Here is a 26,070-nt window from a genome sequence, read left to right on the forward strand (position 1 = left end):
GTCATTTATATCCAGTGCAGCGCTTCCCATACATGGGTTTATGAATCTGTTGAAGGGGAATCAGATCTGTAACCATAATACAATTGACAAGTATGCAGGGGCAAAATTAGAAAGGCAAAGTCACAAAATGAGCTCAATCTAGCTAACGACATAATTCAAAAATAATCTGGACAAATTGGAGAAATGGTCTGAGGTAAACAGGATGTAGTTCAATAAGGACAAATGCAAAGTACTTCACTTCAGGAACACCCATACAGAATGGGAAGTGACTATCTAGGAAGGAGTACTGCAGAAACGGATCTGAGGGTCATAGTGGAAAGCTAAGGTAAATATGAATCAACAGTGTGACACTGTTACAAAAAAAAGCAAACATGATTCTGGGATGCATTAATAGGAGTGTTGTGAGAAAGGCATGACAAATAACTCTTCCCCTCTACTCTGTGCTGATAACGCCTCAGCTGGATTTTTATGTCAGTTCTGGGCATCAAATTTCAGGCAAGATTTGGAGAAACCAGAGATGGTCCAAAGAAGAAGAGAACAGAAGGGGAGGGAAGATGGAAAGAACTGAGTTTGTTTAATTTGAAAAAGAGAAGACTGAGGCTATGTCTACACTAGAATGATCTATTGGAAAAAGGTACACAAACTGCACTCTACAATTTGTGTACCTTTTTCCAATAGTTTTTTCGGAAGAGGCTTTTCTGAAATGTGGCACGTCTACACTGGGCCAAATATTGGAAAAGCCTCCTCTTTCAGAAGAGCCCTTCTTTTTGTGGGAGGAGGAAGACAGAGCTTCTGAAAGAGCACATTTGCTCTTCCGCAAAAAAAGGAGAAGAGCAGGTCTGTGTCTACGTTGGCACCCCTTTCTGGAAAAGGGATGCTAATGAGACCAGTCGGAATTGCACATGCCGCGAGGGATTTAAATATCCCCCGCGGCATTTGCATGAACATGGCTGCCGCTTTTTTCCAGCTCGGGGTTTTGCCGGAGAAAAGCACCAGTCTAGATGGGATCTTGTGGAAAATAAGCCCTTTTCCGGAAGATCCCTTATTCCTACTTTCAAGTACCTAAAAGAATATTACAGGGAGAGTCAGGGTGGCTAAGCATTGGAATAAATTGACTTAGGAGGTTGTGGAATTTCCATCACTGGAGATATTTAAGAGAGTTTAGACAAACATCTATCAGGGATGATCTAGATGGTGCTTGTGTAATGCTGACAAGCAGAACCAAACCTGGGATCTGTGGAGTTTAGTGCATGAGCCTCAACTGCTTAAGCTAAAAGCTAGCTGGTGCTCCACTAAGGCTGTAGAACACACACATTCTTTTTCTTGGTAGGTGGTCCAGGTGCCACTAGATGGGACAGTGTACCACACCCCGAAAATATGTGGATTACTCTTGGTCCTGCCATGAGGTCAGGGGACTGGACTTGATGAATTCTTGAGGTACCTTCCAGTTCTATGAGTCTATGAAACTGATGAATGACACTATAAATTTGTTATATAAATGTGGATAAAACATGTAACATGCCAATAAAAATAGCAGGAATAGGAGAATTTGTCAGCCAAAGAGTGCCTTGCATACACCACAGAAACAAGACTAGAAAACTAACACAAAGTAAAGCAATCATGTCCATAAAAATCCTTCATATAAAATAGCAAACACCACTGAATTGGTATCTAGAAGATAATGTTTAAAGTCCCATTACAGAACTACAAAACAGCACATTAGGACTAATGAGTAAAATGGATTAATAAAATGGGAGCAGTACTTTGTTAGTTTCTGCATCTTGGTCAGGAGAGCAAAGTACTGAGTAGTGTGGCATATTATCGTTTATACTAGGTAGTGAAGCATAATTGGTATGTCTTATCTTTTTCTTTGTGAGAAACGCCTTATCGTCTAATAGTCACCATAACATAATGGTTCCCTTTAGAATGCAGGCTTTTGGCCCACATCCTCTGCTAACATAGCTCCAGCGACCTCAGTGGTATTACACCACCAGAGACTATGGCCTTGTAAAAAGTAAATATGTCACTGAAACTCAGAGGACTAGTTTGTTTAAGTGTGGCTGAGTCACACAAGATTGCCTCTCACTATTTTTGTGCAGCCCAAGAAGTATGTGGCAAAGCTTAAGAGGCTACAAAGAGGAAAACCACAGCTTACAGCTGGGGAAGAGTTTGCTAAAGAATTCAGAAATAAACTGTTAGAAGATAGCCTATATGGGATGGTGAATATTATCATTAGAGAGACACATAACTTGTTTTCATTTGCATTTTTCTGCTGTTGTTTATAAAGCAAAGATAACTTCTGTAGAAATAAATGTAAAAGGAGCAGCCACTTAATTTATTATGAGAAGAAATTGTTAACAGTACATCCCATTGGAAAGACTCATTTCTTTGACACCCAGAGTCAGCAGCTCATCTCAGGTATTTTATAAAATGTGAAACAAAAGAGCAAATAAACCACTCTCAGAAGAAGTGAACAGCTGGTTTCCAACAAATTTAAATCTCAGACCAGAGCATTGTGATCTTTAGACAATATTTCTGGTGACAGACTACCATAAAGAAGCAGCTAGTGCAATATGAAATGTGTTGCACTCAGAACTCACAATTTATGTTTCCTTAATAACTTAGAGATGAAACTTTGTGTCACTACATATGCATTTTTCATAAGCATGAACTTTAATGGGAAATGAACATAAATCTTACATTTAAATGTGCAGGTAGCCATCCTGGGACAATTCAATAATTGATCATGATTGTCACCAAGCAATAACTCACACAGCTATAGAGTGATTAAAAAAACCCTTTCTTGTCTGCTGACAGATGTTTGAAATGAAAGACTTAATATTCTTTTAAGATTCAAGAGGAATTACATAAAGGTGACAGATGCTTTTTTCCGTGGTCTTGCTGGTCAGCCATAGTATATCTGTATTAGAATTGCTACTGTCTGCCTGTCCATATTGCCTTTTTGGAATTTCAAATTTTCTGAACATTTTAATGAAAATTAAGTGCAAAAGTGACCTTGGTGTAAAGTAGTCACAGCTTTATTACCTTCAAGGACACTAATTACATTAATTGACACTAACTGAGGACTGGACCCCAAATAATTAAAAAAGGTGGATTGGGATAACCTCAGATTTTACAGAAAAACAATTGTAAATAAATGCTAGGTCCTTGTGGCTGCTCTAATTTGTACTGGAGCTATTCTCACCCTCACGTGCTCCCATGCTTAAGGGAAGTTAAAGTGATTGGGACCCATCTTTGTCTAGGTCCTTTTCAAAGATCAGCTCTGTTGTGATATCTGTTGGTTCAATGAAGGAAGTGGAAGTCTTTGAAAATGCATGTGCCTACATTGCACAGTATGGGCACATCTACACAGCAGGGTTAAAGCTGAAATAATCTACACAACTTGAGTTATGTCAATTGCATAGCTTAAGTTGAAATAACGTATTTTGGCTTTTGGCGCTGTCTATACAGCAGGAAGTTTGAGAAAGAGCACTCTTCCTCTGACTTCCCTTATTCCTCATAAAATGAAGGTTCCAGGAGTCAGAGTAAGAAGTCCTCCAGTTTGATGTTATTTTCACATTATATTGAAATAACTGCTTGTAGTGTAGACATGGACTATGTTATTTTGGAATAATGGCAGTTATTCCAAAATAACACTGCTGAGTAGACGTGCCTTATGTCAGAGAACACAGAATGCAATTGTTCTTAAAAACCTATTCTGTTTAAATTAATGATGTAGAATCCTGCAATTTTATACAAACAAGAGCTGTGTTTTTAATACAGACTGTGACTATGCAGTTGTTCTGCCTCAATTTCAAAGGGCTTCTTTTCCTTTTATAAAACGGAACAGCTGCAGGAATGATAAAGGAAAAGGAAACATCACAACTAATACAGCACAAGGCTGGGATTACAAGACTGTGATTTAAACCAATGACTTCAATGGAATTACTTCCATGTGTAAGGGTTACTCAGGTGAGTAAGAATTTCAGGTTCAAGCTCTGTCCCCACCATGAGAATTACATATACTTTTCAAATAACTAGATCATAAAATTAAGTGTATGCTTTATCCTCTTCAAAACTCTACATAAAATATTAAAAACTGAAAAAATGTGTCATATTTAGGCCAATTATTTTTGACTGAAAGGTTTGTTTCTCTTTATATAATAAAATATTAACTTGTGTTCTGCTTTTCGTAAGCAAGAAAGTGAAACTATTCTCAACCTCCTCCTCAGACTACTAAAACATATTTGCATTTATCAAAACTATTTATTGGATAGCTGTGTTCTGTGAATAATAAATACTTTATTGTGATATCAGACGCAAGATATAGAGATGTCTATTTACAATTAGAAAGAATCACCAACTGAATTTGAAACATTCATGTTCCCATACAAAGGTTTACATTTATGTACAATTGTTGATTAGCTGGACTCACATTTTGATCTCCTTTATTACTAGTGGAATTACTGCAGACTTAGACCACTATCATGGAGCTCAGAATCTGTCTGCAGATTTAAAAAAAACCAAAAAAACTCCTTATACTTAACTAAAGGGAAAATTCTGTCCCCTGCTCTGACTGCTGGAAATACTGGATCCTGTGAATTGGAAAGAGCATGGACTTATGTGCAGGGGCCTCTGTACCCCTTTTCCTCCCAATGCACCATAGAGTTCTACATGTGTTGTGGAGGAACAGACAATGGGTCCTCCACTATGCAAATCCACAGATGCAAACCATCTACTCAGGAGACGTGTAGGGACCACAACTGCTACTAGATTAAATTTGGCTGTAGAGGGGAAAGTAGCGCAACTGCTCAGATGCTTCCCACTATATCTCTAGGTTAGGGTATGAGACTATAGAGAAGCAGGTTTGGGTTGTTGGATTTCAGTGAATTATCACAAGGGAGTTTCTAGTTCATGTATGAGTTTGTTGACAAGTTTAGTGGTGCCTAAATTAAAATGTGAACAAGAATATCGTTTTAAGGAGATTTTTAGACCTCAAGTCAGGAAAGTATTTGATGTTTAAAGTTTGAGCACTTGTTTAAGAGCTATCTCAATATAAGCACATACTTAATACTTGCCTAAACCATGGTTTGTTGGTTAAACTCACAGAGGCCTTCAAAAATGTAAAATTAGCACAAGAGCCAAAAAAATTGTTTCAGTCCATGTATGTTGATTGTTTCTTTTAATTAATAAAATGAGAAATAATTGTATTACCCCTCTTTAGCTATAGCTAATGAGTCTGTGGATACAAAGTAATACATATGAAAAAGTTGAGCTTTGTATCTGAATGTGTCCATTAGAACCCAACCTTATTCAGTAGCTGCAGTTTTATCTCACAAGGAACAGGGGAAATTAATAAAATGTAATAGACATGGCAGCTTTTAGACTAGGTGTATTGTACTTTAAATAACCAGGATTGAAAAGTAAAGTAATACAATTCATTCAGAAATAAACATTTAAAAGTGAATGGCAAGTATTTTAAGATTTCTTTTTCAGGTATAACAGAATTATTTGCACTTGTATTCTACTTACAAAGGTTGCTGTCCACAGTACCGGCATAAACCTGGACTACTCATGGGTTAATTAATTGCTTGAATGTGTTTCAGTTGTTCTATAATCTACAATATCAGTGACAATTCATTAAAATAAAGACCGTGATTACTAAAATTAAAGTAAATTCTGTAAGTACTTTTATGTTAAATAACAAACTAAATGCTTCAAATATTGTTCTAAATTTAAAAGAATAGGTGACTCCCCATGAGATTATATTTCTAATATACAAATATAAGAATATTAGTATAAAATACTCACTCATCTTTATTTTTTCTTAATTTATGGCTGTGAATTTTGACTATTTAACATGTTTTTATTTTATTTTCATCTAATATATAATTAAATTTAACATGTTTTATTTTATTTTCATCTATAATTTTTTTTTTATGTTGGTGCTAGTAAGAGGAAATTTGGGATAATCTTGGAATGATGTCTAGAACTCTAGCCATTTGCAGTACTTATATAATACCAGATGTGAAATTGGTGCATCTGTAGTTAGTCCTCTTGTGGATTGAAAGTGATCAAACAGGCAAAACCATAATGACAGGATGATTAGACAGGTTTAGAAGTAAGGGAATTGTTCATTCATGAATTACTGTAAGCCACACACAGTGAAGAAAAATGTATTTATTACAATTTCATCAAATGGAAAGACATAGCTTACATTTAAGAATTAATGTTGTTAACCTGGAACTCAGACAATTATTTTCATGTGTTTTAAGTACCTTAATTTAGATGATACAATAACTGAAAAACATTTTTAAAAGTATACAGTATGACTATACTATCACATAAATTTTAAACACATATATTTTAATTAGATAGTAAGCTTTAAATATATCCTCCAACAGATGTTTCTCTAACTTAGATAGCCCATGTAGTTCAACATATTCAAACATCTTGCAGTGTGTAATACATGGGAGACAATAAAAGATAGCTGAGACTTCAACCATATTTTGCTTTCTCTGTAGCAAGAGCCAATCTGCGGATATTTGCTATGCAACCAGCTGCTGCTTCTTGTAGAGTTTCATCTGTTGAGCCTACCATACCCAGCAGAAGCTAGTAAAATAAAATCAGACAGAAAAAAATAAATACATTGAAATTAAATTATTGAATTAATTTAAAATAATATATGTACACATATTTATATGAATATGCACCCTCATATGCGTATGCACTTATATACACAAATAACAAAAGACTTTTTGAATTTTAAATTAAGAAATAATACAATTCTTGTTAGTTCAATTCATATAAGGAATCTTGACTCATATTTTCTGTCACATTTGTGACAGTGATACTGCTTCTCCTCATCTTATACTTGTTTATTTTATGTATTTATCCTGTTGGATTCTCTCTTGGATATTTTCCCTCATATAAGCTACAAAATTTTCTTTACTAAAGTATGACAAGTCATATTCAAGATTTTTTATGAAAGCAGTTGTGTACTCTGCTCTAGACCTTCATCCTAGGATTGGATCCATGTGAATACCTCATAAAACAAGGTATACAGGATCTATCGGAAAAGGCTATCTTTAGCGATAGATCAGTGTCTAGACTGCCACTTTTCTCCGACAAAGCTCCATGCCGAAAAAAGCGGTGGCCATTTTTATGCTAATGAAGAGTGGGATATTTAAATCCCCGCTTCACTAGCAATTTCGCCCAGCCTAATCTTCATCCCTTGAAGGCAGAGGGGTGCAGTCTAGACATACCCTCACAGTCCACCCTCATTAATTTATTTGAGGGATCCAAACCTTAAGATATAATTCTTTAGACACTTATATGTCAATAAGAAAACAATTTAGTGGCACATTCTGTCCTTTGCTCAAGTTGAGCAGAAATTTACTTTGTGTGTAGTCCCATTGTTTTCAATGGGAATTCTTGAATAAGGCACCACTCAAAATAAGGATGGATCTTTACAGATAAATATTGTTTACAATCAGCAAACGACTAATCATAGTGCTATTTCCTTATTTTTAATATATTGAAAGTCAGCGACGAAACTGAATAAGCCATATACACTAGAAAGCAGAAAACTCTTGTTTAGCTCAAATTAGCTCCACATAATCTTCAGATTTTGGGAAATCTGCCAATCTTAATATGAGTTCAGGTATTTTGAAGCACAGACAGCTCTAATTAAAACCCCTGCTTTCAGTCTGCAATACTTAGGATTCTGTATTCACCCAAACAATGTAGAGTCAAACCACAAAGAAATCTGTTATCACTCAACTTCAGTGCATATTTTTCATACAGCTAAAATATTACATAAAATTATGAACTGCTAAATATAAAAGCATAAATTGAACGCAGATATTGAATTCATATGCTACCTTTTTCTAACCTTCCAGCAGTTGTGAGGAATGGGTCACAGCTGCACACATATGGCATTTGCTTATGAAGATCAAAGCATTTTATACTTAAGGAAGTATTTGTGTTAGACTAATGTACAAAATAAGCTTCTTGCCAGTCACTTTTCACCCCTTGACCCCATCAGTAACTTATGAAAGGCTGCCGTGAGTATGCCTGAATTATGTCAAAAAAGGCCTTATGTAAATTAAATGTCAGTGGGAGATCAAGTCTTGTGTTAAAGTTTTCACATAACTACTATTAATGTTAATGCAATTTACATATGTATGAACAATAGATCAGAATTCTGAAAGTCTGAACACTTCAGAAAAATATACATGTTTATTTGCTCCAAAACAGTTAAAATTGATGGTGAATGGTATGATGGCTTTTTATCTATATCATAACTTCACTGATAGCTGGCTCAGGCCCACAGCATACAGGTAAAAGTAAAGTCAACAGAAGATTTGCCATTTTTTTCAATGGGAGTAAGAACAGGGTCAGTATGGGTACATCTACACAGCAGCGTTGTTTCAGAATAACTAACATTATTTCAAAATAACATAGTGCGCATTCACACAGCAAACCTTTATTTTGAAATAATGTCAAGCTGGAGGACTTCTTACTCTGACTCACGGTAACCCTCATTTAATGAGGATGAAGGGAAGTCAAAGGAAGAGTATTCTTTCTTTGACTTCCTGCTGCGTAGACAGTGTCAAAAGCCAAATTAACCTATTTTGACTTAAACTATGCAATTGATGTAGTTGAAGTTGTGTAGTTTAATTCGACTTTAGCTCTGCTGTGTAGACGTACCCTATGTGTGTGTGCTGATAAAACTGCATTATGTACTACAAAAAAGCAGAATGCATATCTTAAAAGGCAGCTTAAATGAATGATTTTTTTAAAAAAGTGGTATTAATAAAGACTGTCTTTCTTACTAATTATATAATGTGTCACCTATTAATTTTGTTTCTTCAGTAAGTCATAATTCTGATCAATTTTAATTGTAAAAATAAAAATGGGTTCCCTTGAGCATGTCACAATTTTCTTGTGAAACTTATAGAGGAAGGGTATATGTATTTTGTGTGTCTGATTCAAAATCCAAAAATAGATATGCATCACTGTACATACGGTGATTTTGGTAAAGGAAACCATATACATTATATAATTACAGTCTATAAGTTCACAGACCTAGAGCAAGACCTTTTTATTTTAATGAATTATGAACCCCAATGTTTCATAATGATTCCACTGTTAGAATTGTGATTAGTTTATGTCACCAGATGTTTTGATGGAATTAGTGTTTTTGGAGGTACATTATTTAGTAACAATTATGCAAAAATGTTTGTCTCCACTCTCTGCTTATTGCCCTCAGCTCCATGCTATTTATTTTTTCCTTCAGATATTTACTTGTTTCTGAGTACATATGATTTTTTAAAAAGGCACTCTATTTTGTTACTTGATTAGAACATCAGTTATAAAAATATAAACAGGAATTTTTATAAACCTATTCAGTGATATAGTCCATCATAAAATATTTGTGTGTTATACTGAAGTCAATAGGAATTTTAATTTTGACTTTGCCAGGGCGGGAGCAGTCACTACCCAATTTGCTGTTCCAAATAATCAAGAAATCATAATATATGCACAGAACTGCCACTATATAGAAAAATCCTACATACCAGGGTGTTCGCTGTGTATCTTCATAGTGTCTATAGGATGAAGTAATCCTCCCACCATAGGCCATGATAGTAGCCCTCTGTCAGGGTGGAGGACACATAGCAGCAGAACCTCTAGCTCGCTCTCTCGCTTACCCTACTCTCACAGAGTCACTGAAGAGGTAATCAGCACAGAACCCAGAATATTTCAGTTTAGGTATTTAATGATATAATTTGGCACTTAAGTTTGAGGACTTTAGCTAAACTTTGTTGTTATTATCTTTGCCTTATGTGAAAAAAGTATCCCTTTGTTGCAAGGTAACAAGAGCATAGGTTATTGTTGTCCTGCATGCTATTTTTCAATGAAAAAGTAAATTGTTTCACAGGTTCAATTCAATTCACTTGTGATTTGGGGTGTTCAGTCACAATATTACACACATTTTGACATGTCCAAGAAGACTTTTGGGGCTTCCAAAGCACTAATGCATTATAACTTGTCTTTTTTTCTCTCAGATGCAATGCTCTTGAACTTCACTTATCCTTTCTCTTTACTGTTCAGGTATTGTTTTCTGTCACATGCAAATGTTAACAGATGTCAGAGGCAGCAAAGAAGCAGGTGGTATAAATGTATCAGTCTGGCATATAAGAGACATTTTCCACAAAAAGAGAAGGCAATTGCAGTATTATTTAGACTTTGTTTTTGTTGGCTGGTATTTATATTCTAAGGCAAAAGTCCAAGCAAATTTGGCACAGGTAGAATATCATAACAGCAAATAAGCATAAACATAGGGGCTACATCTAGATTGGCATGATTTTCCGGAAATGCTTTTAACGGAAAAGTTTTCCGTTAAAAGCATTTTCGGAAAAGTGCGTCTAGATTGTCAGGACACTTTTCTGCAAAAGCACTTTTTGCGGAAAAGCGTACGTGGCCAATCTAGATGTGCTTTTCCACAAAAAAGCCCCGATCGCCATTTTCGCGATAGGGTTTTTTTTTGCAGAAAATAAATCTCTGCTGTCTACACTGGCCCTTTTGCGCAAAAGTTTTTCGGAAAAAGACTTTTGCCCGAACGGGAGCAGCATAGTATTTCCGCAAAAACACTGACAATCTTACATGAGATTGTCAGTGCTTTTGCAGAAATTCAAGCGGCCAGTGTAGACAGCTGGCAAGTTTTTCCGGAAAAGCGGCTGATTTTCCAGAAAAACTGGCCAGTCTAGACACAGCCAGGATGTCTGAAGATTATACAGAGTGTGCACATCATTTATGGGCTCTAAAAGCAAGAATAATTCACAGCCTCAATTATTCAGATGGTCAATAGAGAACATGTTGCTACTGCTAGCTCATCTTTAAAATAATACAAGATTCAAAGGCTGCATAATGGAAGATTAGTTTACCTTGTAATTCTGATAGATAATCTTACAGGATTCTGATTGCTGAGTCTTGTGCACCTTAGTACAAGACAGGCATAAAACACTGAGGTTTCTGGTCCCTAGTGCAGTAATGGGTCATGGTGTAAGCATATCCATTGGTAGTTGTAAGATTCCAGTTGTAGGTAGCTGAAGGACTACAACTGCCCTCAAATGAGAAGCAAAGGCTTCCCAAAGAAAATCTTAGCCAATCACAAACTGCTTGAGAAAGTATTTCCTTGCAAAGAACAATATGAACATAAAACTGCAAACATATACACTACTTCTCAAGATTGCCCTCCAAACTCTGAGGAGAGATGATTTGTGAATGAGAACTCTGCAGAGGCGATATTTTCAGTGAAGCAGAGTTACTAAGGCAAGTAATTCTGCATTTTCTGAAGATACCATCTTGGCAGGATTCTTGCTGTTAGAGTCTAAGTAGTTCGGGGATGAAAAGAAATTTAAAAAAGCAAACAAGCACTGATGCACTAGTAAACCATTCATTCAAAAATATCTTGGTGTCTAAGATCAAGGGTCTGAGCACAGTAGTGTATATTCACCTTCACTGCTCTGGCCATGGCCATCTCAGCTACCAAAGTCTCATGTGGGCAGTGGAAGATACAGGAGGCAGCATTTTCATGGAGAATTTCAGCATTTTCAAGTAAATCTTTAACTAGACAAAGAAATGCTTGAAAGTTAGAGATATATCAGATGGATCTTAGAGCCTTTGAGACCAAAAAACGTTTGCTTCAGTAGGATTGCTGTTTCTTCCTATCACTTTGGTGATGACATATTTTACATTGACACAGTATCACCAACTACTGTTAGGACTTACAGTTTTTTTCAGATTTAGTTTTTCATTTTTTTCATATGCTGCAGTTTCTAGAAGATGCTATAGCTGTGATCTTCTACTTGTAAATCACTCCCATTCAAAAATAATAATAATAATAATAATACAAAAAGAGACATTTTACATGGTTTTTCTAATTCTAACCTAAAAGAAAAAATACTTTAAATAAAAGCATATGGAAGAAACGTATCCAAAAATGTATCAATCTGGATCCAGCCAACATTTTGTAACTTTCAACAATATACTGCACACTGGAAAATTTTAAAGCACCTAGCTTTGAGTGTTATGTTACACATATAATTTATCCTTATGAAAATATTTCTCATACAATTAAATTATAAATAATACAACATACTGTACAATCAAAACATGAGGTTAAGCTCAGTCACTGTTTCAATTTTACTAAAATCCAAGCTGATTTCCATCTCCAACTGAGCAAAAGGATAAGACGTTGTTGGCTACATCCATACTGCTGAAAAAGGCAGCTACTATATGCTCATTTTGCTTTGCTCAGGCAGCACAAAGTGGATGGGTTCCAGCTGTAAAAGATTCCCTGCTGGTGTAAATCTGGCAAATTAGAAAAAGCAGTTCTTGCTCAAGCCACCGTCCCCAACCTGAACAGAGGATGTGCCAGGGAAGGCAGGCGGAATGTCAGGAGATGGGCAGAATGGAGCTTCATAATGATGATTTTCAACTGACATGAGGTTCATTCTCTTTGGGGTCTTATGTAGTGGTGTAAATTACAGCAGCCCTGAGTCAGAGGGGGCTCTAATTAATTCACTGGCCAGATAAGTGCTAGGTTGAGTTAGGGATTTCTAATGTTAGGTTCTAAATGGATAGCTAAAAACAAGAAAGAAAGAAACAAGGAAAGATTAAACCAAGAGAAAACTGGAGACAAAGGAGCCTGCAAATGGGAGAGAAGAAGGGAAAATGAGAGAGAGAGTGAGAGAGAAATGACAGGACACAAGGGAGAAGAAAAAGAAATTACATACTTGACATACAGTGTTGGTTTCCTTAGGAAAGCTGTAGCTGATTGTATCTGGCAATAAGATGTAATCTGTTTAATTTCAATACACATTTTCATTACATTTTAATTGATTTTCTGTTAAAATAGATTTTTTTTAGTTTAGAACTTTTTGTTTTGTGAAATGTCATCATTATTATTTTCCTCATCTCCCCACATTCATCCTTATTTCTTTCATCCAGCTCTTGCATCCTGTCTGATACCTTAGTTGTAAGATCTCTGGGACAAGGATTATTTAATTTGTTATTTGTCGGCACCATGTCTAGTCTAATGGGACTGGAGTTCCTCTAGGAAATGCCATAAATAAATTAATAATAATCAATACTGCCTGACCTGACAAGCTTACAATCAAAGAAAATAAGTACTGTACCAACAGTATATGGGAAGGACACAATCAAATATAAACTAAAAATCATATCATATCATATCTAGCACTAGTAGGAGTAACCTATCCTCTACGCTCCACAGCCATTATCAACTGGCTAATTTCTTATGGCTTTATGGGACAGATCAGGGACAATGGGGAGGGTGAAACATACTTGTTTCAGAACTGACAAATGGGCAAATGAAGCTGGAAAATCGTTGACAGTGTGGTGGGGTGGATGAGAGGGGCCTAATGTAAAACAAATACAAAACACTAAACATTTGTAAACTTTTTGAAAATTTTAAAATGTAGGAACTTTTAAGATTTCCCATTTTAGGTTGTAATTCTTATGTTTTCAAGGAACATTTCCACAAATGTAAGATAGGGACTGTTGCGGTGTATACACATCCCATCTTTGGGCTTGAGAGGACCCACGTGTGTGGACACCACCTAGTCAGTTGCTGGATCATTGGCAGGCTCTTTTAGTCTGTGAGAAACAGCCCTCGGGCTGGGTGTAGTATAGCCTAATGGCCAAAGTCAATAAGGTTAACCCTCATCTCAGGGCCATACAGCCCAATATCCAGAGTCAATGAAGTTAGCCCTTATCTCAGGGCAGTCTAGCCTAACAGCTAGAGTAAATGATGGTGGAGCCCTTAGCTCAGAGTCAATAAAGGGGAATGTTACTTTGTTCAGGGCAGTGTGGGCTACCAGCCAGAGTCAATAGGGAGTCAATAGGGAGTGGCCCTTTAATGCAGGGCAACACAGTCTAATGGCTGGAGTTAATAACGGGGAAGCCCTGGGCTCAGGACAAAGTCAATAAAGGGGAATGGCCCTTTAACTCAGGGCAAGTGCAGCCTCACAGCAAAAGTCAATATTGAGTGGGTCACTGCAGATTATGTAGCGCTGGGAAGAAGGATCAAGGAATTTGAAGCGCAAGTGGTGTTCTCGTCCATCCTTCCGGTCGAAGGAAAAGGTCCGGGTAGGAATCGTTGAATTGAGGAAGTAAATGCATGGTTGCACAGGTGGTATCAGAGAAAGGGCTTTGGTTTCTGTGACCATGGAACCCTGTTCTGGGCTCAAGGAATGTTAGGAAGAGATGGGATCCACATAACAAAGAGAGGAAAGAGCATCTTTGCAAGCAGGCTTGCAAACCTAGTGAGGAGGGCTTTAAACTAGGTTGTTTGGGGGATGGTGACCAAAGCCCTGAAGTGAGGAAGTCGGCTACCGGGAAGAAACACAAGGAGGAATGAGCAACAAAGGAGGACCCCTGACTCAAATAGAAAAGGCAGGGCGATCAACTAGTTATCTAAGGTGTTTGTACACAAATGCGAGAAGCCTGGGAAACAATCAGGAAGAATTAGAAGCCCTGGCCCAGTCAAAGAACTATGATTTGTTTGGAATAATGGAGACTTGGTGGGATGACTCGCATGACTGGAGTACTGTCATGGAAGGGTATAAACTGTTCAGGAAGAACAGGAAGGGGAGAAAAGGAGGAGGTGTTGCATCGTATATAAGAGAGCAGTATGATTGCTCGGAGCTCCAAGATATAGAGGGTGAAAAGTCTGTTGAGAGTCTATGGTAAAGTTTAGAGGTGGAAGCAACAGGGGTGATGTTGTGGTTGGTGTCTGCTATAGACCACCAGATCAGATGGATGAGGTAGACGAGGCTTTCTTCGGACAACTGAGAGAAGCTTCCAGATCACAGGCCCTGGTTCTCATAAGGGACTTGAATCACCCTGACATCTGTTGGGAGACCAATACAGCAGTACACGGACAATCTAGGAAGTTTTTAAAGAATGTTGGGGATAACTTCTTGGTACAAGTGCTGAAGGAACCATCCAGGGGCCATGTGCAGCTTGAGCTGCTGCTCACAAACAGGGAGGAACTAAGTAGGGGAAGTAGAAATGGGTGACAACCTGGGAAGCAGCGATCATGAGATGGTAGATTTCAGGATCTTGACCAAAGAAAGAAAGGAGAATAGCAAAATACACACCCTGGACTTCAGAAAAGCAGACTTTGACTCTCTGAGAGAAATGATGGGCAGGATTCCCTGGGATGCTTACATGAAGGGGAAAGGAGTCCAGGAGAGCTGGCAGTATTTTAAAGAAGCCTTATTGAAGGCACAGGAAGAAACCATCCCGATGCGCTTCAAGAAAAGCAAATACAGCCACTCCCCAACTTACAAACACACTGACTTACGACCATCCATACTTATGACCAACCTCCCATTAACCCCATTATAATATTTTCAAATTGAGAACCATGTACGTCAAGTTTTTCAAACAGCACAGGCATCACATTTAAGGGTATTTCCGACTTATGACCAAATCGAATTACGACCAAGTGTTCGGAACGTAACCCATTCGTAAATCAGGGACTTCCTGTATGGTAGGTGACCAGATTGGCTTACCTGGGACATCCTTGGTGAGATTAAACAGAAAAAGGAAGCTTACAAGAAGTGGAAAATTGGACAGATGACTAGGGATAAGTATAAATATATTGCTCGAAAATGCAGGGGAGTTATCAGGAAGGTGAAAGCACAATTGGAATTGCAGCTAGAAAGGAATGTGAAGGGTAACAAGAAAGGTTTCTACAGGCATGTTAGCAATAAGAGGGTGATCAGAGAGGGTGTGGAGCCCTTATTGGATGAGGGAGGTAACCTAGTGACTGATGATGTGGAAAAAGCTGAAGTACTCAATGCTTTCTTTGCCTCTGTCTTCACTGACAAGGTCAGCTCCCAGACAAATGCACCAGACAATGCAGTAGGGAAAGAAGGTGGACAGCCCTTGGTGGGGAAAGAACAAGTTAGGAACTATTTAGAAAAGCTAGATATAAAAAAATCCATGGGTCCAGATTTAATGCATCTGAGGGTACAGAGGGAGTTGGCAAATGTCATTGCCTTTGGCCATTATCTTTGAAAACTCGTGGAGATCGGGAGAGATCCCGGATGATTGGGAAAAGGCAAATGTAGTGCCCATCTTTAAAAAAGGGAAGAAGGACAATCCAGGGAACTACTGACCCATCAGGCTTACCTCAGTCCCCAGAAAAATCATGGAGGGGATCCTCAAGGAGTCTATTTTGAAATACTTGGAAGAGGGGAAAGTGATCAGGAATAGTCAACATGGATTCATGAAGGGCAAGTCGTGCCGGACCAATCTGATTAGCTTCTATGATGAGGTAAGTGGCTCTGTGGATATGGAAAAGTTAGTGGACTTGACTTCAGCAAAGCTTTTGATATTGTCTCCCACAATATTCAACAGTGTGCCCTTGTAGCCAAGAAGGCTAATGGCATAATAGGTTGCATTAGGAAGGGCATTGCCAGCCGATCTAGAGAAGTGATTATTCCCCTTTATTCAACACTGGTGATGCCACACCTGGAGTACTGTGTCCAGTTCTGGGCCCCCTCACTATAGAAAGGATGTGGATGCATTGGAGGGGGTCAAGTGGAGGGCGACCAAAATGATTAGGGGGCTGGAGCGCATGACGTATGAGGAGAGACTGAGGGATTTGGGTTTGTTTAGTCTGCAGAAGAGAAGAGTGAGGGGGGATTTAATAGCAGCCTTCAATTTCCTGAAGGGAGGTTCCAAAGAGGATCAAGAGAGGCTGTTTACAGTAGTGATGGATGGCAGTACAAGGAGCAATGGTCTCAAGTTACAGCGGGAGAGGTCTAGGTTGGACATTAGGAAAAACTATTTCACTAGGAGGGTGGCGAAGTACTGGAATGGGTTACCTAGGGATGTGGTGGAATCTCCATCTCTAGAGGTTTTTAAGTCTCAGCTTGACAGGGCCCTGGCTGGGTTGATTTAGTCAGGATTGTTCCTGCCTTGGGCAGGGGGCTGGACTTGATGACCTCCTGAGGTCTCTTCCAGCTCTATGGTTCTATGATTCTGCCACTCGCTCAGAAGGAAGTCAGACCAAACACACCGAGCTCACCTGGGTGGGGGATACCACTCTGACAGCCTCCCTGGGTCTGTTTCTACCAACAGTGGTGCAGGTCTGATCCAGGAGGTTTCTGGATCCTCTGGATCCCCTGCAGCCACCTCTCCCTGGGGCTCCTCCAGTGTTGGTAGCTCATGGCGGTCTCTGGGTCCTGCTGTCTGAGTCTTTGGCTGGAGTGGTTCTGGAGCTCCTGGTGAAGAGCCTTCTCCTTCGGTGCCCAGCCTAGACTGAGCTGGGTTACTGTCTTTTATGCTGCCCCAGCATTTGGAGTATGCCCAGTCTGGGTGAAGGGACCCTCTGCCCACAGGGTTTTAACCCCACCTGATTCAGTGCGGGATATGCACATCCCATCACAGGACCTTATTGGGTATACTCATATAGCACACAGGTATGTACCCTACCTTCATAAAACTAATACTAAAACAGATTTGATTTTTAATCTTTGTTAATCATATAAGAATACATGAAACAAGTCTAGACTCTTACTTGTCAGATAATGTCATACTATATTTGTCTGTTAGAGGTTTGGTGCAATGTTTAGAAAGAATTCTATCAAGAACATTCCAATGTACTACGAGTCTTATAGGATTTGAAATGCATCCCACAAAAAGCAATAGGGAGATCTGATAATTCAGAAATGTTGAAGCCAAAGGTCTTAAAACATATTTTGTATGGGACTATAATCTTAATCTTATTTTTATTTCACTGTAGTTTTCTAGTGAAGATTAACATATAAAGGAGGCACTTGGAGAAAGAGAGAGAACACAGACCTATTTCCTAATAGCTAAAGAAAGACACTAAAAGAGTTTCAAAATTGATTGGAAATCTATATTATTAAGATTAAAATAGGAACTGAATTAGTTACTGTATGTACTACACATTTATAACAGACAGCCCTTTGCCAGAAATGTTTTTTTTTAAATTTAGATTTGCTTCTGTGACATCCTGAGGATCTTATTTTCCATTTATTGCTGCTTCTCATCCACATTTCTTCTTTTTGTTATTTCACATTTTTTTATACTTTTTTAAAAATGTCTATTTCTTTCTACTGTTAAGAACATGATTTTTTCCTTACCCTCCCTGTATCTGGATTACTGTGGGAGTAGGAAATCTGGGGAGGATTGCCAAGAGGCCTCCCATTTCTCCAAATGTTTGTTAACTTGAAAATCATTTGAAATGTTTTAGCAGCCATTTTATCTATGATTGTTATCTAAAGATTGCAGAGTACAAAACAGGACAACTGGAAATAAATAATTAGTTGCTGTGATTCACAGAGTTCTTACTCTTTTTGGGGTCACAAATAAAAACCTCTGAAGAGTAAAGTACTGTATACCTTGGTGACAAATAACTCTGGGTATGTCTACACTACAAAGTTAATTCAAACTAACAGCCGTTAGTTCGAATTAACTTTCATAGGCGCTACACAGGCAAACTGCTAGTTCGAACTTAATTCGAACTAGTGGAGCGCTTAATTCGAACTAGGTAAACCTCATTCTACGAGGACCAATGCCTAGTTTGAATTAAGTAGTTCGAATTAAGGGGTGTGTAGCCCCTTAATTCGAACTAGTGGGAGGCTAGCCCTCCCCAGCTTGCCCTGGTGGCCACTCTGGGCACAACCAGGGAAACTCATCTGCCCCCCTCCCGGCCCCGGAGCCCTTAAAGGGGCATGACACGGTCTGGCTATGGTGCCCGTGCCAGGTGCAAGCCTGCCAGCACCCAGCCAGCAGACCCTGCACCTGGCACGGCACGAGCCAGCCACCTGCTGCCACCCAGACCTCCGCCTCTTCCCGGGACCAGGTGGCGGCTCCCAGGAGCCTGCCCGGGGCCGCAAGGGAACCTCATGCAGGGTTGGGGGGAGGCCTCCAACGTCCACGACCTCTGCACTAGGCACAGGAAAGTGGCAGTCTGGGGCAGGATAGCTGCCAGCTTGGCCACCAAAGGTCAAATGCGAACCCAGGAGCAGGTTTGCATGAAAATCATGGTGGTCCAGTGAGACCCCCCAACCCTGAGCCCTGAGCTTAGAACATAAGAATGGCCGTACTGGATCAGACCAAAGGTCCATCTAGCCCAGTAGCCTGTCTGCCGACAGCGGCCAACACCAGCTACCCCAGAGGGGATGGACTGAAGACAATGACCAAGCCATTTGTCTCGTGCCATCCATCTCCAGCCTTCCACAAACAGAGGCCAGGGACACCATTCCTACCCCCTAGCTAATAGCACTCCATGGACCCAACCTCCATGACTTTATCTAACTTCTCTTTAAACTCTGTTATAGTTCTAGCCTTCACAGCCTCCTGTGGCAAGGAGTTCCACAGGTTGACCATTTGCTTTGTGAAGAAGAACTTTCGCTTATTAGTTTGAAGCCTGCTACCCATTCATTTCATTTAGTGTCCTCTAGTCCTTCTATTATGGGATCTAATGAAGAACTTTTCTTTATGCACCCTCTCCACAACACTCATGCTTTTATATACCTCTATCATATCCCCCCTCAGTCTCCTCTTTTCTAAGCAGAGGAGTCCCAGTCTCTTTAGCCTCTCTTCATATGGGACCTGTTCCAAACCCCTCATCATTTTAGTTGCCCTTTTCAGAACCCTTTCCAAGGCCAAAACATCTTTTTTGAGGTGAGGAGACCACGTCTGTACACTGTACTGAAGATATGGTGTACCATAGTTTCATACTTCCCCTCCTCCTTCTTCCCCGGCTTCCCCCTTCCAGCTCCCTCCTCCCAGGTTTCCCCCTCCCCTCTCCCACTCTCTCTCTTCCTCTCTCCCACCTCCTTTTCCCAGTCTCCCCAGAGGCTAATCCCCCCCCCCCCCCGTTTTGTTAAATAAAGAGAATTTCTATTTTTGTGTCATTTATTTTGTACATCAGGAAGGAGGGCTAGGGAGGGGTAAGTGGAAGGAGGTGAGGGAGGAATGGGGTATGAGCCCCCGATGGGGAGGACTGGGGTGGCTCTGCGGGCTCCTCAGGGTGGAAGCTCTCCTGCAGGGCTGCCTGAATCCTGACAGCCCCCCGATTGGCCCCCCCCCGGATGGTAGCTTGTGGCAAGTGCAGCCGGGCTGATGGCCGAGTGCTGTGATGTGCCGAGTGTGGGCACTCAGGGCACTCCAAGTCAGGACTGCTTTGCTGTCCCTCATCGAGGTAGACAAGCAAGCAGGGAACCCTGAGAACTGTCTGTCCGGGGTGGGGGTCGGGTCCCTTTAAGCACAGCCCTCAGCTAGCCTGAAGCAGCAGCTCCACACTCTAAGTCCTAACCTGATGCCCTGCCGGCACTGCTTCTGGCCAGCCTTAACTTTGGTTCAGGGTCCACTCAATGTGGACATGCAAAACGCTAAGTCGAACTAGTTTTTAGGTCTAGATGCACTAGTTCGAATTAGCTTAGTTCGAATTAACTAATTTGAATTAAGTTATTTCGAATTAGTGCTGTAGTGTAGACATACCCTCATTGATTGTAGAAAAAAATACTGGTAGTGTCTGTTCTCATTACTGATGGGTTATTCATGACCTGTCAGTAAGATGTGTTGTTAGGGATTCTCAGTTGTTCCTGAATCCTTGAAAATTCGCTCAATATAGCATGGTCCTTGAATACTACTTTGAACTACAACTAGCAAACACTATACAACTTCCAGATTAGGGTCAGATTCTGCCATACTTCCAGCAGGTAGTAACAGTGAGGATTCCCATTGTTTCCAGGTGGTCAAATCTGACTGTTACTTAGGAGAACTAGCTTTAAGGAATATATTAATTGGATTCACATTTTCTTTGAGTTTAATTCAATCTGATAATTTTGATCTCTAAAGCTCTCTTAGGCTACGGATACATCTGTCTGTATATACTCAATCACAATAGCTGAAACCAATAGCATGCTTTTGCTAATAGTTCTCAGATCTGAATGCCTGGGGACAAGAAGAAGGGCGTTCTTATTAGAGAGCCCGAGATCTTTGATTTTTTTTCTTTGTTGGTCCAAGAAATCTTAAGTCTTTTGGCCATCAGAGCAGAATAAAAGACTTGTATATGTTCTCAGGCTTTTGTTTTTATGGATAAAAGTAGTGTATACATCTGGTTAATCGCAGGTAAGTCTATTTAGAACTCATATTGCTCTACAATAGTAAAGTAGTTGATTTCCTACCATGTAACAGGACATGTTTAACAGACTGCAAGCAGGTCATCTCTGTCTGTTGGAACCAACCAGGTACCATGCCATCAGTGCAGATGGTCGATCTGAAGGTGAAGCAGAGAGAAGTGGTTCTGCATGAGCAGGTCATGGCATCTGCGTGGATATGGTGGACGAGCCGACATACGATGCAGGTAAGGGAACCATGTTTGTCGCAGCCAGAAGGGAGCTATTAGAATTACCGTGGCTCTGTCGTCCGTGAGAATTTTCTCTCTAGGACTCTGGGGATTAGAGGTGTGGGAGGGAATGCATATAAAAGATGGCGACTCCAACTGCAAAGGAAAGCATCCCCTTTGGAATTGTGTCCAATCCCCGCCCTCGAGCAGTATTGAGGGCATTTCGCATTGAGATATGTGGCAAAGAGGTCCGTTGTCGGGAAACCCCACTGTTGAAATATTGTGGAGAGTTCCTCGAGGTGCAATTCCCATTCATGGTTGAGCGAAAAGTGTCTGCTCAGGGCATTGGCTGTGCAATTCTGTTAGCCGGGGAGATATTCTGCAGTGAGGGAGATTTTGTGGCTGTTGCACCAATTCCACAAACGTATTGCTTCTGCGCACAGCAAATGGGATCGGGCTTCCCTCTGCCTGTTTATGTAATATACCATAGTCATATTGTCTGTGAGGACTTGTATGACTTGACCTTGGATAAAAGGAAGGAAGTATTGGTAGGCATTGTACACCGCCCTGAGTTCCAGAAAGTTGATGTGCATCAATGATTCTTCAGGGGACCATAGGCCCTGCACCTGCTTGCATCTCAGGTGGGCACCCCATCCGAGTAGTGATGCGTCGATAGTGAGCTGCATCGTTTGCTGAGGACAGTGGAAAGGTATGCCGAACATCAGATTGTCGGGGACAGTCCACCAGGCTAATGATGTCCTCACGTGGGAAGGAATTCCTACCGTGCTGCATATGTCGTGAGTGTTTGGAGCATACATCTTTGCAATCCAATGCTGAAGGCACCAAAAATGTAATTTTGTGTGTTCAATGACATAAGTCGTGGAGGCCATGTGCCCCATGAGTTGTAGGCATTATAGTATGGAAACTTTTGGACTGGTGAGAAGCACCTGAACCAAATCCTGGATTGTTTGAAATCTGGTTATTGGTAAGAAAGCTCATGTGTTGGTGGAGTCAAGCTGGGCACCGATGAAGTGTATTGATTGCTGGGGCATCATGGTTGACTTTGGAATGTTGAAAATGAGACCCAGAGCCTCAAAGACCTCTCTCATGGTATTTGTGGCGTAAAAAGCCTCTGTCAAGGAGGGAGCTCTGATTAAGCAATTGTCAAGATAGGGGAATATCATTATACTAAGACGACGAAGATATGCCATCACTATAGCTAGGGTTTTGGAGAAAACCCTTGGAGCTGATGATAGACCAAAAGGCAGGACCTTGTATTGGAAATACCGCATCCGTAGCACAGGCGGAATTGTTGATAGGGATGGTTCTCAGTCCCTCAACGGAAGCGTCAAACCTGTTGCCTGGTGTTTTGCTGGGTGGACGCTTTTGGTGGGGGTCGTCTCCTCTGCTGGTGTTATCTGCCTCATTGTTGGTCATGCTGTCTGTATGCCGGTGGTTGATGAGTGAAGGTTCTCTGCCTCTGATATGGAGTGTATCTCTTTTGACGGTAAGGTGGCGTGTACATTCCAAGAGTCTTAAGGGTCGTTCTGGAAACTTTCCCCGAATGGAGCAGTTGGTCCATCTTGTTGGAAAATAGATTCTGCCTGTTGAGGGGAAGGTCTTCAACCTTCGACAGGAGGTCTTTGGGGGCAGATGACTGTTGTAGCTAGGACGCCCTGCGCATAACAATTGAGGTGGCTGTCATACACGTTGTGGTGTCGGCAGTATCCAGGGCTATATGTAGAGCCATTCTTGAGGCTGCATACCCCTCCTGGACTACTGCCTTTAGAATGTCTTGTTTGACTTTGGGCAAATGATCCAGAAGCAGCACAAGTTTGGCGTAGTTATCAAAATTATGATTAGCCAATAATGCCAAATAATTAGCCATTTGTAGTGTCAGTGTCGCTGAAGAATACACTTTTTGGCCAAACAAATCCTTGTCAGAAGTTGTTATCCTTGTCAGCAGTGGAGAGTTTATGTTGGGGAGCTTTTGCCTTCTGTTGTATTACATCCACAACCAAAGAGTTAGGTTGTGGATGAGTAAAGAGAAACTCCATCCCTTCTGAGGGAACAAAATACTTTTTGTCCACTTTTTTTGTTGGTAGGCAGAGTGGAAGCTGGTAATTGCCATATGTCATTTGCTATTTTGAGGATGGCATCATCCAGTGGTAGGGCAATCCTGACTTGGTGGGATTGTTTGATGTTGTGTAGCAGATGACATTGTTTTTGCGGTACCTCTCCAAGCTGCACCCGCTGGCTGTCAGCAACTCTTTTGAAAAGTTCCTGAAATTCGTGTAAATCATCTGAAGGGGAAGTGTCACCCTGTAAGACTGCATCGTCTGGGAACGATGAAGATTGATTGGTAGGAGAGTGACCCTGTATACCCTCCTGCATGGAAGGAGATCGTTGTACATCCCAAGGATGTGCTGGGATGGACGATGGGACCCCCGAAGGAGTTGGTGGTCTCGAAGAAGGGTGAAGTGGTGAACAGTCCTTGACAACTGAGGAATGGGAGTGGTGTGGTGAAAGTGGTGATGCCACATGCCGGTGAGGTGAATATGCACGATGGTGATGAGGTGGAGACCGGCGATGGAAGTGAGATTCGTATGGTGATCTAGAATAATGCGATCGTCTGTAATAGCCCAAATGGGTTGATAAGGTGGGTGACCTGGGAGATTGCAACCTTCCTCTGGAATGCGTGGAATACGTGGGTGATCGACGGTCATGTTGGTAGTAATGCCGGAGTTGTGGGGAACGATAGTCCCTGTGTGAATACCCCGGTGAGTGTCTTAAGTAGGGTGGAGATGGTGAAGGTAGGTACGGTGAAAACTGAGGACTGGGTGACAGAGTTGGCAGTTTCCGAGCTCTATGGTGACTAGCATGGGTCATAAACTGATCTGGTGGAGATGAAGCCAGAGTAGAATCATAGAATCATAGAATCATAGAATAATAGGACTGGAAGTGACCTCAAGAGGTCATCGAGTCCAGCCCTCCGCCCTCAAGGCAGGACCAAGCTCCACCTACACCATCCCTGACAGATGTCTATCTAACCTGTTCTTAAATATCTCCAGAGAGGGAGATTCCACCACCTCCCTTGGCAATTTATTCCAATATTTGACCACCCTGACAGTTAGGAATTTTTTCCTAATGTCCAATCTAAACCTCCCCTGCTGCACTTTAAGCCCATTACTCCTTGTCCTGTCCTCAGAAACCAAGAGGAACAAATTTTCTCCTTCACAGAAATTGTCATCTGTGCTGGAGGTGGTCCGCGAAGGCCAGCTTCCCGGATCGATGTAACAGTGTGTGGAGTGGGTTCCACTGCGACTGCTGTGGGTGGAACCGGTGAACACCTTGGCACCGGTGGGTGTCTCGGTGCCAGCGAGTGCCTCGGTGCCAGCAAGCGACTTGGGTATGGAGAGTGCCTCAGTGTTGGAGGATGAATCGGAGCTGGTGAGTGTCTCGGTACAGGAGAACACCTCAGTGCCAGACGACATCTTGGTGCCGGCGACCGGCTCGGTGCTGAACAGCGCGTCAGTGCTGGGGAGTGCTCCGGTGCTGGAGAGCATCTTTCTTGAGGCCTTAGCTGGTGCCGGTGTTGAATGAGACACCAATGGCGGGGCCGAGATAGCGGAGCCCGATACAGAGGGGCTAGGTGCCGACTTGCTTCGGCTTTGTTTGGGTTTCTCAGGGCCACATGCAACAGACGTGCATGAGGTGTCCGGCTTATCGCCAACACTCATTCGCTAGGGAGGTAGAGACTGGGAACAGACTCTTTACAGGAGTCAGAGTCTTGGTTTTCTTGAGTTGGTCTGTGGACCTCAAGGGTTGAGGCGGTTGGGGATCAGTACCTTGAGGTTGTAATGCTTTGTCAAAAAGGAGCATTTTCAAGCGCATGTCCCTGTCTCTTCTGGCTCGGGCTGTTAACTTAGAGCAGTGGGGACATTTCTGTGGAATGTGGTCTTCTCCCAGACATCTTATACAGAGGGGCTACGTCTAGATTGCATCCCTTTTTCGTAAAAGGGATGCAAATTAGACGTATCGCAATTGCTAATGAAGCGGGGATTTAAATCTCCCCCACTTCATTAGCATAAAAATGGCTGCCACTTTTTTTCAGCTCGGAGCTTTGCCGGAAAAAAGTGCCAGTCTAGATGCGGATCTTTCAGAAAATAAAGCCTTTTCCGAAAGATCCCTTAACCCTCTTAAAATAAGGGATAAGGGATCTTTCAGAAGCTCCGAGCTGAAAAAAAAGTGGCAGCCATTTTTATGCTAATGAAGCGGGGGAGATTTAAATCCCCGCTTCATTAGCAATTGTGATACGTCGAATTTGCATCCCTTTTACGAAAAAGGGATGCAATCTAGATGTAGCCAGGGAATGGCCATCAGAGGCGGGCATTGCCTCGAGGCAAGCACCACATTTTTTAAACCCAGGTGATCCCGGCATCCTAACTATGTACAGAAAAAACAGGGAAAACATATTTTTTTGAACTAGGACTATCTAACTAACTCTAACTAATAACTTTGAACTATTAACTATTAAAGAGTTTTCCTCTCACTCGATCCTGACAGGAGAGAATGTGACTCCATCTGCAGCCAAGGACGGTCAGGAGGAACTGCCGGGAGCAGGACCGCGCGCACACACAAAC

The 26,070-nt window shown here is 41.1% G+C and overlaps 1 protein-coding gene across 8 annotated transcripts in view; it reads right to left on the reverse strand.

The window, feature by feature from the left end:
* The window catches only part of ODAD2 (outer dynein arm docking complex subunit 2), a 240,845-nt gene that overhangs the window by 10,937 nt on the left and 203,838 nt on the right, over positions 1 to 26,070 (reverse strand). For 6 of the 8 annotated variants that reach the window (XM_075922574.1, XM_075922576.1, XM_006124782.4 and 3 more), the window contains one exon: positions 6,166 to 6,612. The exons of 1 other annotated variant lie outside the window; for it this stretch is intronic. In XM_075922574.1, coding sequence (XP_075778689.1) covers positions 6,499 to 6,612 — 114 coding nt within the window. In that variant the 3' untranslated portion in view covers positions 6,166 to 6,498. Of the gene's footprint in view, positions 1 to 6,165; positions 6,613 to 11,521; positions 11,635 to 26,070 lie in introns of those variants that run through there. One more of the 8 variants, XM_075922569.1, reaches the window with a different exon arrangement.

The sequence above is a fragment of the Pelodiscus sinensis genome, chromosome 2 (genome assembly GCF_049634645.1).
Source record: "Pelodiscus sinensis isolate JC-2024 chromosome 2, ASM4963464v1, whole genome shotgun sequence".
In the NCBI taxonomy this organism is placed as follows: Eukaryota; Metazoa; Chordata; order Testudines; family Trionychidae; genus Pelodiscus; species Pelodiscus sinensis.